The sequence below is a fragment of the Crocuta crocuta genome, unplaced genomic scaffold (genome assembly GCF_008692635.1).
Source record: "Crocuta crocuta isolate KB4526 unplaced genomic scaffold, BGI_CrCroc_1.0 scaffold139, whole genome shotgun sequence".
Taxonomy (NCBI): domain Eukaryota; kingdom Metazoa; phylum Chordata; class Mammalia; order Carnivora; family Hyaenidae; genus Crocuta; species Crocuta crocuta.
Window position 1 is genome coordinate 8,311,278 of NW_027533258.1, and position 17,226 is coordinate 8,328,503.

Consider the following 17,226-nt stretch of genomic DNA (forward strand, 5'->3'; position numbering starts at 1 on the left):
TCCCCACCCCCCTCCCAGGACAAGATGGGAGTCACTGCTGTGTTTGTGCTGCCTCTGCTGCTCCTGGGAATCAGCGGCCTTCTCTTCATTTACCAAGAGGTGTCCCGGCTGTGGTCCAAGTCAGCCGTGCAGAACAAGGTTGTTGTGCTCACCGATGCCATCTCAGGACTGGGCAAGGGTAAGCTGGCTCCGCCCGCGCTGCGCCCACTCCCGAGGGAGGGCCGGGAGGGGGCAGGACGGCGGGCGGCCAACCTGCTAGGCGGGAGGGGGAAATCGAGGCCGCTGTGTCCTCTCCCAGGGTCCGTCGCTAACGGGCCAGCGTCTTTCGGGGGCTGTAGGTCCCCACGCCTGTAGGAGAGTCGAACTTGCGGCCTCCGGGCCAGAACTGGTCAGCAGACATCACTTGTTTTTGTGCTCACGGGGCTCCAGAAATTTTGAAATGCAAAGCCCTTGGACGGAAGGGTGTACCAACTATGAGCCCAGACTTGGGCGCTGGGCTGAGTCCGGGGCTCCAACATCTACTAGCTGGCGGATTGCACTGCTCTGCTTTGGGAATATCATCTAGGAAAGCGAGGTAGGGTCTACCTCGCAGTGTTGTTGGGAGGAGTGAATGAATTCCTTGACGGAAAGCACGGAGAAGCAGTCAGGTGTTTGTAGCGGTCATATCGATGAGCGAATTCGGGCAGGAAGTGTGCCCTCCAGAGAGATACACACTCCACCGGTCTCTGCTATATTGCACGCGGGCTGATGACCTCACCCATGTTACCTGCTGGCCTTGAAGGCACTTAATGCCTGTAAGCCCTGACGTAGATGGTCTCAGGACCATTTCCTGCTGGTTGGCATCTGTGTAGGCTTGTAAGACTCTGACTCTTTCACTCCTAACGATGTTGGTGCAGCCGCGTGTGGCACCATTTGAAACCATTTTTGCTTTTGTTTTTGTTATTTTTAATCAAGCATAGAACCCACATAGACAAACACTCATTAAGTCACTCAACAGGTACCCAGTGAGTCCCTTATGTGCTGGGTGTTGAGATCAACCCTGTCCCTTGCCAAAAAGCCCCTCTGGGGAGGGGGCAGTGCCCTAATCGGTTGGTGCTGCCCTCATGAGAACATCTGTAACCTTCCGTTCGGGAATTCTCGGAGAACCTCATTCCTTTGGGCATCCCAGTGGGAGTCAATGTCATGCTCTGAAGATGGGTTCTCTTCCGGGGGGTGATCGCCCCAGGCTCACCATGTGACATAAACAACAAAGCATGGGGGCAACCTGGGGGACTCAGTCGGTTAAGTGTCCAATTTGGGCTCAGGTCACGATCTCACAATTCATGGGTTCGAGCCCCACGTAAGGCTCTCTGCTTCAGATCCTCTGTCCTCTCGCTCTGCCCCTCCCCTGCGCATGATCCCTATCTGTCTAAAATAAATAAACATTTAAAAAACAAGCAAAGCAGGAGGTGGGTAAGCTGGCCCTCTTAGACGCCGTGCTCAGAAGGGGGGAGGGACACAGAGTCCAGCTTCTACAGGGACAAGCCAGCACACACACATCTGTCAACCAGATCAGATACGAGAAGACAGGGACTAGTTGTTGCCCTGGGGAAATGGAACACAAACTCTCACCTAGAGGTGGTCAGAGTCCGTGTTGGGGGAAATGTGTCCTTCAAACAGAACTGTCCACATAACATCAGGCCAGCCGCCAACGGGAGACCCCTCCATCGTGAAGCCTTCCTTGGTCCCCTGCTCCTTCTTCTTGGATGCTCCCCGAGGAAGTGGCCTCTGGGGTCCCGTGGCTCCTCATATGAACACCCTGCTGTTCCCACACTCCTCACACTGTGCCCTACACGTGTGCTTCTCAGCTGGTCTGCCAGACCCCAGCTCCCTTATGGTGGAAACTCTGTGTTTTTCACCCCAGGGTCCCAGAACTTAGATCAACGCTTGGTGTATAATAAGCACTCACACACACACACACACACACACACACACACACACAAAGTTCGTTTAATAAATGCCTTTAAAAGTGAACATCTTGGGCAGCTGGGGGGCTCAGTCGGTTAAGCATCTGACTTCAGCTCAGGTCATGATCGCACAGTTCGTGGGCTCGAGCCCCGCATCGGGCTCTGTGCTGACAGCTCGGAGCCTGGAGCCTGCTTCAGAGTCTGTGTCTCCCTCTCTCTCGGCCGCTTCCCTGGCTCGTGCTGTCTCTCTCTGTCTCTCAGAAATAAATAAAACATTGAGAAAACAAACTAAAAGTGACCACCTTACGGGAAAGCACTCATTTGGATGACTATGTTGTTGTAGTTTTGTTTTGTTGATTTTGGACTAGATTCCAATATGATCAGAGAACATATTTTGTATGATTTCGGTTCTTTTAAATTTGTTGAGGTGTGCCTTACAGCCCAGGACACAGCCTGCCTCCGTGAACGATATGCAGGTGTGTGAAAAGGGGGGTGTGCATTCTGCCGTGGTTGTGAGGAGTGGCCCACAAAACATCGATTAGACCCCGTTGGGTTGGTTGAGAAGGCTGTTCATTCCTGCGTCCTTCTGAGTTTCTGTGTTATTGCTGAGAGATCTCTATCTGCTTCAGCTGTCTTTTTAATTTATTTTTTTGAGTCTCGTTTGGGTTATAGTGACCCAGTGTTCAAATCCAGGAAATCGATCTCAGGAGCAACATGGCATTTTCAGAGGACTTTGGTCTAATCTCTGCCCTGACTAACGTTGGTGTTCTGTTGCACTGGGTCTCAACGGACCCACCCTGGAAAGAAATGCAAAGCTGGAAAAAAAAAAAAAAAAAAGCAAGTCTAAATATTTAAAAGTAACCTGAGAAGCTGGGCATGTGTGGCCTCAAATAGGTTCAGACTGCTCTGGTTCTCAGGTCCGAGGCAGCACAATAGTGACGGGCCCTGAGCAGACGGTGCAGGCTTTGCATCACCCACGGATCAGCCTCGATCCCCAGGACCCGACCGACCGGCAGGTAGCCCTGGAGAAGCTGTAAGGACCCCGCGCCAGGCTGTGGACCAGGGAAATCAGACAAAGACCAGGACACGTGAACTTGCCCCAAGCCCACACACGATCAGCCGCGTTGGGGATCGGGTCACTTTGTGGGTTGTTTTTTTTAAATGTTTGTTTATTTTTGAGAAAGAGAGAGAGAGAGAGAGAGAGAGCATGAGTGGTAGCGGGACAGGGAAGGGGAAAGAGGGAGAGAATCTCAGGCAGGCTCCACGCTGTCAGCATAGAGCCTCATGCGGGGCTCGATCCCACGGACCATGAGATCACGACCTGAGCCGAAATCAAGAGTCAGACGCTTAACTGACTGAGCCCCCCAGGCGCCCCATGGGTCACTTTGTACCCGCTGTGTCTTTGGCAAGAGGGACCTCAACACCCTGCGGCTGGCTGCGCCTCGAAGGGCTCAGTGCCCCTAGTGTGTTCAGCATCTCCGAGGCACGGCCCTAACACGCTTCTGAAACCGGGCTGCTTGCCTGTCGGTCGACAGCCTCTTCCGACGGTCCCCGGCCATCCTTTGGCATTTTAGTCCCCCTGGAATCAGAAAGCATCTCCGTCCGATGGCGCCTTAGAGTCAAGGAGATGTGGAAGGAAGGGTGAGGCTCAAGTGTGCTGCGTGAGAAAGGAATAAACCTGGACCGACGCTCCTGGCACGAAACGCTGTGCCGAGCTGAGCCGATCAGGAATCAGACCGAAAGTGTACCCGCGCCTACCAGCGCCTGCGGCGGCGGAAATGACTCGTTCGGTGGACGCCTTCAGCCTTGCTGTTCCGCAGCGGTGGACGCATCCCTGGGCTCCAGCCCCCGGGGCGCACCTGGGAGAGGCGAGGTTCTCGCGGAGAAGTGGTACCTGATGATGAGCACTCCGGGCTGCCCCTCCCAAGGAGGTCAAGGTCACAGGCCCCTCACCTGCCCCCGTGCTCAGCTTGAAGCTGTAGAGTATGCGTGGGCGGCAGTACCCTCCGCCCCACATGCTCCTTTCTGGGAAGTGGGCCGAGAGGTAGGGAACCAGCCCCCCACCCCAGGCATGTCCCTGCTTAGTGTCCCATCCTGGCTTCACCGCTTACCCGCTGTGGGACTGTGGGTGAATCGTTTCTACTCACTGAACCTCAGGCCTTAGATTTGCAAAACACAACCATCACGGCTGCCCCACGTGTGGGGGCGAGACGGACCCTTCCCCGTGCTCCCAACAGCTCAAGGTGACATTGTCCACGCACTTATTTCTTGACTCAGGTTGCCGTCGGTCAGTAGACTGACCCGCTCTCAGCCACACGCAGCACAGCTGTTTCTAGCCCTCCCTGGGACCTCCATCTGTCCGCGTCCGTGTGTCTATCCGGCCGGCACTGAAGGGTCCAGTACCATCACTGTTCTCCAATACCACGATCTCCCTGCCCACATGCCCGCTGGTCAAACCCCAGCCGGCCCCCCCCTCTGCGCCCGCACGCAAGCATGAAAGCGCGCGGAGCCCCGGCATTCAGGAATCCAGCTTCCCGTGGGCACCCGGGCCACCCAGGTATCCTGGGTCATGCTGGCTCAGTCCACGCTCAACTCCATGTGGTGTGAAACAGGGCAATGGGAGGTACTGAGCACTGCTCGTGGGTGTTTGGTGATGCCCTTCCCAGTCCCTGCGTGCGGCCAGTTCATCTGATCCGTAGACTCTGTGAGTGTTGCCTGCATGGCTCACACACCTTCCTTCCCTCTGCTGCTGGGCACTGCCTCCTCTGGGGACTTCCACGACCTTTGCACCCAGCCCTGGAGGGAGGCTCGATCAGCACACTGAGGTGGGACAGCTCGCAGTGAGGCGTACACTCCAGAACGTTCCTCGGATCCAACCAAGATTATGCTTTACCTGACACCTTCCTCCCTGACGGACTTTTCTCTGACAAGCACTCCCAGCTGCCTGCGTCCCTGTCTCTGCTTCTGGGAAACCCACCCAGACACCACCTCATGCCGTTACTGTGACAATTAAATAAGCTAATCTATGTAAATCTCTTTCAAGAGTCCCTAGAACAAATTCATGCTCAAAATATGTTAGCTTTTCTTGTTCTTGTTCTTTATCTTGTTCTTAGATACCAGTACGATGGCTGGCAGCCCTTCCCCAGTTGAGAAACTCCTATATGGGGTGACTCAGGAATTTGTTCAGAATAAAATGAACTAGACAGAAGGCAGATTTACTTTTTTTTTTTTTTTTAGATAAAAAGAAACTTGGCNTCAGCACAGAGCCTGGCGTGGGACTTGAACCCATGAACTGCAAGATCATGACCTGAGCTGAAGTTGGACGCTCAGTCGGACTGAGCCACGCAGGTGCCCCTCCAATACCTTTAGATGAAGATCTGTAAGGGCTTTGATCCCGGAGGGCTAGGTGGACAGGGTCGCCTTTCTGTCCAGCTTCGGGAAGAATATCCTAATAATCAGAACCATCCCACAAAGGACGGGCTGTTTCACTCCACTCTGAGCTCCCCTTCACGAGAGGTAACCATGTGGAGGCTGGAAGCGAGAAAAAAAAATTCCAATCCCGGGAGGAAGCTGAATGAAATGACTTCCAAGGGCTTCCAACAGCCCGAGGACTTTCGAATCCTTTGAAATCTTGCATTCCTAAGAGAGATGCTCGTCATCAGTGGCTCAGTCCACAGTGCGCCCTCCCCTCTTTCCTTCTTCCGTTCAGAGTGTGCTCGGGTGTTCCACACTGGTGGGGCGAGGCTGGTGCTGTGTGGAAAGAACTGGGAGAGGCTGGAGACCCTGTATGATGCCCTGATCAGCGTGGCTGACCCCAGCAAGGTAAGGCCTTCTGCCAGTCAGCTCGGGGACGCTCCCTGGCACCCTTAGCCTTCACTGGTTTGTTGTGTGTGTGTGTGTGTGTGTGTGTGTGTGTGTTTAGCAGCTCTTTGGGCAGGTGGGTGAAATTTGGTCATTGCTTTGGGAGGATGGGAGGCAGTGGTCTCACTAATCTTGACACGGTCTTGACCATTCCTGCCAAGGATTTGCTCTCCAGCAACTCACCCTCCTCACCCCTATTGTATTTAAGTTAGAGTCCATGGGGATCCAGAAGCTAGAACATGACACAGGTATGAGAGTCATGATAAACTCTCAGAGCTGATTTGTTTTTAAATAAGACCTCAGGGGCGCCTGGCTGGCTCAGTCTGAGGAGCGTGCGACTTCAGCTCAGGTCATGATCTCGCCGTTCATGAGTTCGAGTCCTGCATTGGGCTCTGTGCTAACCGCTCGGAGCCTGGAGCCTGCTTCCGATTCTGTGTCTCCCTCTCTCTCTGTCCCTCCCCTGCTTGCACTCTCTCTTTCTCTCAAAAACAAAATAAACAATAAAAAAAAATAAAATCTTTAAAAAATAAAATAATACCTCAAGTGATATTTCTGTCAAAGAAATCAGGTAAGGGAAGTCACCTTCTAAGAAGCCACTGGGTAGTGAGCACTTTCCAGGAGGTTGTAGTTTTCAAAGTATTTTTGGAGCACTGCCTTCAAAGCTTTCTTCCTGGTTTGGGGGTTTTTTGGTTTTGTTTTGTTTTTTGTTGTTTGTTGGTGTTTTGGGTTTTTTGTTTTTTTTTGTTTTTTTGCATTTGATGTTGAATTACTTTTGGGAAATAACCAAAAATAATTCAGAACAAAGCCTGGCATTTGGGGGCATGGAACAAACTACAGCACAGCATTTGAGTTCTGTTTGGGGTATGTTACCAGGTGCTGAGGTCCATTGTGTGGGAAATACCCAGTGAAGGTTTCTTTACTGCAGGACTTTTCAGAGCCTTTGATATGCTAATATGCATTGTGTCTCCCCAACAAGAACATGTAATAGTCTGTGTTTCCCAAACAAATTTGAGCAAGGAAGCCTCTCTTCAGGACTTATCTTTTGTCAAATACTGAGATCGCTTTTATCACATGGTGTCATCAATTTTCCAACCTGTTCTCTGCTTTCAACCATGAGAGTCTTTTTCTTTGCTTTCTTTTAATGTTTGAGAGAGAAAGAGACAGAGCGTGAGCAGGGGAGGGGCAGAGAGAGAGGGAGACACAGAATAGGAAGCAGGCTCCAGGCTCTGAGCTGTCAGCGCAGAGCCCGACACGGGGCTCCAACTCACAGACCGTGAGATCATGACCTGAGCGAAAGTTAGACGCTTAACTGACTGAGCCACCCAGGCGCCCCTAGACCATGAGAGTCCTGATGACAGTCTAGGGCCGAACGCAATGCCTGTCACACACGTGGTGTTCCAAACCATGGCGTGTAAGATTTTGGTGAAAAACGAAATGTGGCTACGAAGCTCTGTGATAGGCTCTCCTGTGGTTCGTACGTCAGCTTGGCAGAAGCCATTTGCAAAAAGGAGCTCATAAAATCTTTTAATGGTGTTACCATTGGAATCCACACACGGCCTCCTCTCAAAAGGGTGATATTCATTTGGACTGATCATTGATCAGTTCTGGCCCCTGACTGTCCTTCTCATTTTCCCCTCTGTGGTCATTCTCTGTGAGCTCTGAATTTCACAAGGGGTGCGGGGGCCCCCAAGGTCCGCGAGAGGGAGGTATCCCACACGTACCTTGACTCATTCATTGGTTCAGCAGACATTCACCCCAAAGCTGGTTCTCCTGGACCTCTCGGACATCAGCTGTGTCCCAGACGTGGCCAGAGAGATCCAGGACTGCTACGGCTGTGTGGACATCCTTATCAACAATGCCAGCATGAAGATGAAGGGGCCTGCCCATAAGATTTCTCTGGAGCTCGACAAGAAGATCATGGATGCCAATTACTTTGGACCCATCACACTGACCAAAGGTCTCATGAGTTTGACCTTCCCGTAGATTTCCGGGCCACCGGCTGCTAGGGAGGGCTCTGTCCTGTAGCCAGATGATCACCCAACTGTGGATGGAATCTCCAGCGCCCCCCTCAGAAAAACTCCTACCAATTTGGTGAAAGCTTTCAGCATCCTGATGATAAATGGTGATACAAGAAAAGGGATTTGGGAAGTATCTTACTAGTATATTCCAACCTCCCTCTCTGGGAACCCCCTTCCCCACCCAAGCTCAGCCCTTTATCCCCCCTCTTTTTTACTCACATCCACGGCTCTCTCTCCAATCCCATCCCACATCACTAGACCATTGTCTTCATGCTTCGCATGTATTTTGTAGATCACCCTTAGCCTTGATCTGTTCCTACCCGTGACAGTTGGTCAAGGGTAGAGATTCTGTCCTCAGAAATATAGAAGAGAAAGGTTTATCCCAAACTACAAGAGACCCAATGTGGTGTCAATCCCTTTGCAGAAACAGGGAGAACAGATCCCTTTTGAGGGTAAAATGGCGGCTCCTGTGTGGAGATATCTCACAGTCAAGGTCAAATGCAGGTCTGGATCCCGGGGGGGGGTTGGGGCTGGAGATGACACGAAATAGAACCAAGAGTTGAAGCAACAAGCACCTCCCCCCCACCAAAGTTTAGTAGAATCCCCAAAGGGAGGTTGTATGAATGGAGATTTTCTGAATTTAGAGCATGGAGTACCCCGGCTAAGGAAGCATGATCTTAGAACTGCCTTCTCCACGGCCACAATCTCCATGATAATGGGGTTTGGGACACACGGTCAGATGAAGGGAAAGTTATCAGAAGCAGACTGAAATGATGCCCCAGACATAACGGTCTCCTTCAGTCTGGTCCCTGTGAACACACCTTTGGTTCAGAGCCTGGAGCCTGCTTCCGATTCTGTGTCTCCCTCTCTCTGCCCCTCCCCCACTCGCTCCCTGTCTCTGTCTTTCAAAATAAAATAAAGACATACAAAAACATGCTTGTAATAATTAAAAAAAAGATTCGCACCTACAAGAGACGGAGTTTAAGACACATTAGGACCGAGATGAGCCTTCCTGCTCCAGGCAAGAGGGGGATTGAAATAGGATGACCTATGACCTTTCTCACCCCTGAGACCCATGTCCCGTGTTGCACATGGGTGGGTCATGGAAAACCACCCAGCAATCACCCGGTGAGCCCAGCGTCCTCGGGAAACACGGGCGAAGGGACGTCCGTGCTCCTGCCCGCCTGTGTCTGGCTGTGGCTGAATGGCCAGTGAGGTAGCGGGGTCCTGCGGGATGCGAGGGGCTGGGGAGGGGGTCTCCCCACTGCCGTCTGCCTCGGCCTGTGATGCGTAACCGCAACTCTGTCCTGTGCCTTCCAGCCCTGCTCCCGGACATGATCTCCCGGAGGACCGGCCAGATCGTGCTGGTGAATAACATCCAAGGGAAGCTTGGACTCCCATTCCGTTCAGCGTGTAAGTTGCTACGACAGAAACGTTTGGCCTTTTGACATGTGTTGTCTTTTTTTTTTTTTAATGTTTTATTTATTTCTAGGAGAGATGGAGAGAGACAGCGTGAGCAGGGGAGGGTCAGAGAGAGAGGGAGTCACAGACTGAAACAGGCTCCAGGCTCTGAGCTGGCAGTCAGCACAGAGCCCGACGCGGGGCTCGAACCCATGAACCGTGAGATCATGACCTAAGCGAAAGTCGGACGCTTAACTGACTAAGCCACCCAGGCGCCCCTTGACATGTGTTGTCTAAGACAAGGGATGTTGTGTGCAGCGCTGGGCACATGTTATGAAGGAGGAGGGAGGGCAGCGTCCGGATGTGAAACGCTCTATTGGCTTTGCTTTCATGCCCTCGGTCCCTATTTTTGAGCACCTACGGCTTGCAGGTGACGGGGTCCCTCTCCCCCAGAAGCTCACAGCCCACAGGTGGTCAGGGCATGCGTGCCCCCGGCTGAACACGATCAAGGCCGGACGCAGGGTCCCCTCCTGGCGTGGGCATATGCTCAAGTTCCCCTTTCTCCGTAAGGACAGGAAAGGTCACAGCTGAGAAGGAAGAGATGGGCGCACATCATGCAAGGGAGAAAAGAAGGAAGGTTCTGAGAGAGGAGGGACGGGAAAGTGAAAGGGGCAGAATCCCAGGGGAGGTGGAGAGAACCTTCCAAAGGTGGGCGTCCTTTACAAAGTCTCCGCCTATATTCATGGGACCCAGCTGGGGAGATGCCCGCCTCCTCGTGGTAGGATGCGGGAGAGCAGGGTGCACACCGTATACATTTCTCGATGATCCACAGCGCCCTGCACAAAATGGGAACCCGGTAAATGGCTGGTGGGCAGAGGGCGGGGCGGAGGAAAGAAAATCGGGTGGGCTTCCTGTCTGAGCCCCGTCTGGATGCCATAATGAAAAACCACAGGCCGAGGGGCTTCCGCAACATGGTTTAAACTCCCACCGGGGGATTCCAGACGGAGATCTTCATTCTTCGTTAGTGGGGATCATAGCCTCTGTCTCTCTTCATTCAGTAGAGTCCATTAGGGAGACCGAGTCTCACACAGGTCCAGAGGGGGTCAAGTGAGCAGATGTACGGATTCATTTTATGGACTGGGGAAGGGCAGCCCGGCAGCCCCACGGCATTTGGTTTGGGCCAGCATGCTGGCAACTTCGTTTTAATTAGCAACGTAGTGCTGTGGTACGGTGGTTTGTAATAAGAAATACATATTTGGTCTTCATCTCAATTCTGGTACAGAGCTTTAAAAACCCTTGAAGTCCCTAAGTGATGGGAGGATCACTGTCTCTTGTTACATTAACAAGGTGACTTTCGGACGCCGTCTAAAGATGGGGGGCTGCTTGCCAGGGGTACCAGCCAGGTAATCAGAAGGTGGGAACCCCCAGTCCATCCCCGCCTCTGAGGAGCGGAGAGGGGCAGGAGATTTTTCTATCGCCAAAGGCCCATGATTTAATCAACCATGCCTATGATGTAGCCTCCATAAAATCTCAAAAGGTTGACTTTGGAGGGGTCCGAGGTCGGTGGGCTCGTGGGGACTCGGGGAGAGCAGTGTGCCCAGAGAGGGCATGAAGCTCTGAGCCCCTCCCCACGCACCTCACCTGCTATACCTCTTCCATCTGGCCATTCCTGAGTTATGTCTTTTTTTTTTTAAGTTTATTTGTTTATTTGAGAGAGAGAGAGAGAGAGCAGGGAGGTGCAGAGAGAGAGGGAGAGAGAATCCCAAGCAGGCTCCGCGCTGTCAGCGCAGAGCCCGATGCGGGGCTCAAACTCACGAATCATGAGATCACGCCCTGAGTCAAGACCGAGAGTCAGACGCTTAACCGACTGAGCCACCCAGGTGCTCCGATTAGGTCCTTTTACAGTAAACCCGTGACCTACTCAGCAAAAACGTTTCTCTGAGCTCTGTGAGCCGCTCTAGCAAATTACTCAGTCTCGAGGAGGGGGTCAGCTCCGTTCGGAAGCGCAGGTGACAGTTAGGACTTGTGATTGGCCTGAACTGAGTGGGGGCAGGGGACACTCATGGGACAGAACCCCCACCCTGCGGGATCTGACTTTATCTCCAGGTGGACAGCATCACAATTGAGTTGTAGGGTCCCCAGCTGGAGTCGGAGGCTCGGTGCTGTGGGCAAGAGCCCACGTGTTGGAATTAGGTGAATTGGTCAGTATTTAATTATTTAACTACGAGGACATTTCCGTCAAAATCAGCACCTCCAGCTCCCTGGACAATAGATCTGGGGCCACGAGGCCCACTTCCTGAGGCGATCGCTGGCGGACCCAGCGGAGGCCCGGCCTGCAGACCGAGCGCACAGTTCCCACGCCCCACCCCCACCCCCGGGCACCTGCATCTTCACCCCGCACAGTGAGGGGCGGGTGGCTTTCCGGGCCGTGTGGGGCATGCATCCCACAGCTGTCAGCGTGATGGCAGAGACCACCATACACCCGCCTCCAAGTGACACCCCCAAAATGGGAAGTTGGGGTTCATCATGCCCCAGATGGGGTTCTAAGTCCCCAAGACTTTAAGGAATGTCTTCTCCACTCTTTTGGGGATTCCCGGAAAGGTTCTTGTTGACCCAACCCACGGCCTCAACCATGTGGAGGGAATCTGGTGAGTGGCTCAGATGGTCTTGGATGAAAAGGGCCAGGAAGTGGGAGGGGAGATTTGCGCTTCGGGCCGTCGAGGCCTCCAGCTGGCCTGGGACCCTGGGGAAGTCGCTGGCTACCGGGGTCTGTCTGTCCTCACCTGCGAAGGAAGGCGCAGGGCGAGGCCCCTTCCGTCTGAGCTCGAGGACCGAGCGTCTCCCGCGGGGAGCAGGGCTGGGGCCCCCCACACACCGTGGCCCCTCTGTCTTCCAGACGCCGCCTCCAAGCACGCGGCTCTAGGCTTCTTCGACTGCCTCCGAGCCGAAGTGGAGGAGTACGACGTGGTGGTCAGCACAGTGAGCCCCACTTTCGTGCGGTCGTACCGCGTGGATCCAGGCCAAGGGAGCTGGGAGGCGTCCATCTGGAAATGTGAGCTCTCGGGGGAAGCTGGGGCCTGGGAGGGCTTGNGGCCTGGGGGGAGGTGGGTGTTCCTGAACCCTGAAACTAGAGGAGGTGGGGCCCCGCACGCAGCTAGCAGCAGGGAGGGGGGCCCCAAATTTCAGTCCTGAGGCACCAGGTGGAAAGAATCGTAACCCACAATCAGCAGACGAAGACCCGGTGCTCACAGGCTCTGTGACCTTGGCCATGTGACTGCCTGTCTCTGGGCCTCAGTTTCCCTGTGGAAGAGCCAGATTTGGCCTCTAAGAGCCTGCTACCTACCCTCCCCTCCTTTCCCTGGGAGGCGGCACAGGGTAGAGGCTAAGAGCCTGGCACCAGATCGCCTACCCTTGAAGCTTCTGTCAGGTGCACATTCAGTGTTCGAACACGGGCTGTTTCCTTGATCTCTGTGCCTCAGTTTCCTCTTTAAGAAATTGAGGACTGTCTAACAGCTCCCTCACGGGGGCCCTGGGAAGACAGAAGGCCCATAAGGGGCTCACAACAGCAATCAGCTCTGTGAACGCACCGTATTAGCACTGCTATTCTAGAATGCTCTAAACAGAGGGCTGCAGAGCCCTGTGCAAGGCTCCATCTACGTCAGAGAATAGAGACGAACCGAGACGTGGGCACCCGGTGAACTTGGCTTTGCAACAGTTGTATCAACAGCACCCAGTTCATCTGCCACTTTCTTTTTTTTTCAATGTTTATTTATTTTTGAGAGAGAGCACGAGCAGGGGAGGCGCAGAGAGAGAGGGAGCAGAATCGGAATCGGAAGCAGGCTCCAGGCTCTGAGCTGTCAGCACAGAGCCTGACGCGGGGCTCGAACTCACAAGCCGTGAGATCATGACCTGAGCTGAAGTCGGACGTTTAACCGACTGAGCTACCTGGGCCTTCCTGGCACCTCCTTTCTTAATTAAGCTCTTTCTCATCCCTGCAATGGTTCATAACCACCCTGCAAAGTTATTAGGCAGGAAACTATGCCCACTTTATGGATGAAGAGGCTGAGGCCCAGGGGGGTCTAGAGTCTGCCCCCCAGGGCCGCATGGCCGGCGGAGGGCAGAGCTGGTCGGGGAGCCCACGACTCCAGGTCCAGCCCATGCTTCCCTATCCTCGGGCACCAGGGTTTATAACCCCCGCCCCTACTGGGGGCTTTTCAGTCTTTTTCAGGAAGCTCACCTACGGGGTGCACCCCGTGGACGTGGCCGAGGAGGTGATGCGCACCGTGAGACGGAAGAAACAAGAAGTCTTCATGGCCAACCCCATCCCCAAGGCCGCCGTGTACGTCCGCACCTTCTTCCCTGAGTTCTTTTTCGCCGTGGTGGCCTGTGGGGTGAAGGAGAAACTCAACGTCCCAGAGGAGGGCTAACCGCAGAGGCCATGTGGGTTCCCTCGACGGGAATAAAGGCTTCCTTGGTGGGTGCTGGTCTTCTGTCTTCTCAACTGGCGCCCATCACCAGCCGTATCCCCCCAACCCGCACCCACCTATAGGAGATGTTCTTCATCCCAGTGAGGATGGCTTGGACACCAGCCCAGCCACTTACAGGTGTCTCCCGCTCAACATTCCCAGGACACGCTTCCAGAAGCTTCTCTGTGGGGTGACAGTGAGTAGAAAAACAGGAGCCATAATGGGTCTGACCTCCCCCCAAGACACACACACACACACACACACACACACACACACAATGGCAATCTACCTGTTCAGGAACTTAGAAAACCACCTGCATTTTATGCACGACTCACCCGCCCGTGTCAGCCTCCAGAATCAGAAGCAGGACTTGGCAACCCTCTAGGGCAGCCACGTGGAACTTTCTGTGCTGGTGGACATGGTCTATAATCTGCATTGTCCAATGTGGCAGCCACTAGCCACCTGCGGCCGTTGAGCCCCGGAAATACGGCCTGTGCGATGGAGAGTCTGAGTTCTGAATTTTATCTCATTTGAATTAACGTGCATTTCAGGAGCCACACGTGGCTAGTGGCTCTCAGGCTTCCAGTACCTCAGAGTCAGCCTCCTCCCTGGAATTAATTGGTCCAAGGAGCTCCCCAGCTCAGCTTTTTTTTTTTTTTTAAATTTTTTTAATGTCTATTTATTTTTGAGAGAGAGACAGAGTGTGAGTGGAACAAAGAGAGAGAGAGGGAGACACAGAATTGGAAGCAGGCTCCAGGCTCTGAGCTGTTGGCACAGAGCCCAACGCGGGGCTCGAACTCGCCAACTGGAGATCGTGACCTGAGCTGAAATCAGACGCCTAACCGACTGAGCCCCCAGCTGTTTTGAAAACATTTCTCAGTTGACTCTAAGGTGCCCTGGGAGCTATTGACCCTTTTCGTGCATTCTCAAGGCAAAATTCACTTAAAGCTGCCACTCTTGTTATTGGTGGGCATCCCTCTGATTTTAGTCTTTCTTGCACCCCACAGTTAATGATTCTTGGGATCTTGGAAAGTATAGGGTACAGTTCTTTGCACTAATATTATAACTACCAATTTGAACTTTTTTCTAAGATTTATAAGTGCAAAGGGGTCAAATTTCCAACCTGAATCCAAGCCACTTACAAAATCGACATATGTATTGTACACATATGCGCATGTATAAATCATAAGCTAAAAAGCAAAATGGCCAGTGTCATGTGATCACCAGGGAACCTGATCCTCCCCAGGCTGAGGCTGGTGGTCAGGATGTGATGCCAGATTTTAGGAGGGTCAGGTAAGCGGGCGGCAGGGCAGGCCGAGAGTGAGCAAGATAGCCTTCTGCCTTCTGGGGGCGGGGGGGTGGGGGGCGGGTATTACTACTGATGAGGAAGCAGATGCTATGGTGATGCTCAGACTAGAACCAGTGGGGGCTGGTGGGGCACGAGAGCAGCGGGAAAGCCCCCAAACCTGACTGGTGGTCAGAGGCAGAGACGCAGCTTCGGGACAGGAAGGGCTGGAGACGGGGCCACAGGCGGCCAGTCCTGGGATGTGACCGGGCTGGGCTCCAGGCCAAGCTCGGCTACAACCCAGACCCGGGCCGTGTGTGTTCCTGACCTGCTCCTTTTAGGGGCTCTGCCTCCTCTCAGGGGAGTCTCTGGAATGGGGCAGAGGGGCCGCCTTTTGGTGCGTGGGCAGGTGGGGACGGGATGGACAGGGGATGAGTGTCCACGTGGCACCAAGCCAATAAGGGCTCTGGCAGGTGGGGGATGGTCCGACTTCAGACCCCGAAACTCCCCAGAAGAAGCTACTTGGATCAAGCGGGCAGGAAGAAAGATCTCCCGTGTCAGTGGGTCTGCGCCAGTGTCCCCTGCCCACTGACTGCCCTGCATGCGAGGAGGCCGGGGACCACGCAGGACGCAGCCTTAGCAGGACAGAATGCCAGCACCCTGGGTGTCCAGAAGTTGAATTTCTGGTCCGTGTACTTTGGTATCCCTCTGGCCGGATGCCCCGGATGCCTTTCAGATGTCCCTGTGTCCACTTGGGCCCTGCTTCCCTCTCACGATGGGGCATCTCACCACCTAGCAAAGGAAAACCCACAACTTTTTGCTGAAACAGGAGTGGGGAGTTCATTTTTAAGTTTCGGGTTGGCAGAAGTATCATGCAATATGTAGAATGGCCACCAGGTGTCGCTGTGGCTCCAAACCTATTTTACATCGACCTTCTCTCTACTGATTCCCCCGCACCGGATGGGGTAACCCCACAAACCCATACAAAACCACATGCAGTTCAGTCTCCAATGAGCGTTTCCCCCTCTGTGGCCCTGTTTGCGCTTCCCATTAACCTTGCTTCAACGGCAGGGCTGACAAATCCACCTCAGGGTTGAGAAAACTCAGCGTGACCACGCTCTGTGACACACTCAGGGCAAAACCAGGGCAGCCCGGGGACCTTAGGGGACTGGACTGAGTCACAGAGTCACGGAGGCCAGTGACGGTCCCAGACCACAGGGTGTCACTGCAGACTGGAAGCAGCCCTCACCACTGCATGCTAGGAGAGATGGGGGGGGGGCTTCGGGGTTCCCCTTCCCTCCGCCTAGTGTCTACAAAATGTTATAAATTGAGAGAAGCCAGAAAGTGTAAGGAAACAGAAGAGAAGCGACCACACGTGCCCCGGCGAGGCCTGTCGACATCTGGGCGCTTCTCTGAGCCTCTATAACTCGTCCCTTCGTGAATCCCGCCTCGATACCCAAGTTATGGGGAGATGTGTGATTCCCCATAAAAAGATGTGCTGAAATCCTGACCCTTAGTACGCTTAGTAACCCCTCATCCTGGTACCTTAGAAATGTGTCCTTATTCGAAAGTAGGCTCACCGCAGACGTAACTGGTTAACGTGAGGTCACCCAGGAGGAGTCGGCCCCGAATTCAGTGTGATTGTTGTCCTTCTAACACGAGAGCCCTGTGAAGACAGACGCACAGAGAACACGCCACAAAGTGCCCAAAGCAGAGACCAGCACGCGACGGCTGCAAGCCAAGGGCCCAGGGGCTGCTGGGAGCCACCAGGAGCTCGGAGGAGGCCAGGAAGGAAGAGCTGTCCCCTGGAGCAGGGCCCTGCCACCCCTTGATTGCAGATTTCTGACCCCCCCCCAGAACCGTGAGACAATCCACTTCTGTTGTTTGAAGCCCCCCGGTTTGTGGGAATTTATCACAGCAGCCCGGGGCCATGAATACACCCCATCCGAGTGCACATCTGTTTCCAGCCTGGGTCCCGACTAACAATCAACACCCAGAAGAAATCTGTGAGGCTCCTCTGGGGAAAGTCAAGAACCAGAGGAAATGAGGCCAATCTCTCAAGGGGACACAGCATCTTGTGGATGTGCTTACGGAGCCCAAAGAATGGCTAGGTGTGTGTTTCCTGAAACATGAAGTAGCGTCTAATTGGATGGCTCTCCTTATTCCAAAATTAATAGTGGGGATTTCAGACACCAGAATAAACCCCTGTAGGGTTCAGCTACCTTTCTCCAGAATATTCCAACCAAATC

General features: G+C 53.7%; 1 protein-coding gene across 1 annotated transcript; it reads left to right on the top strand.

Moving 5' to 3' along the window:
* The first annotated feature begins 24 nt into the window (after positions 1–24).
* Positions 25–13,772, top strand: DHRS7C (dehydrogenase/reductase 7C). The gene is made up of 7 exons (XM_077746723.1): positions 25–178; positions 3,767–3,877; positions 5,656–5,768; positions 7,554–7,764; positions 9,146–9,238; positions 12,123–12,278; positions 13,445–13,772. The coding sequence occupies exons 1-7, from the start codon at positions 25–27 to the stop codon at positions 13,651–13,653; spliced, it is 1,047 nt and encodes a 348-aa protein (XP_077602849.1). The 3' UTR covers positions 13,654–13,772.
* The last annotated feature ends 3,454 nt before the right edge of the window (positions 13,773–17,226 follow it).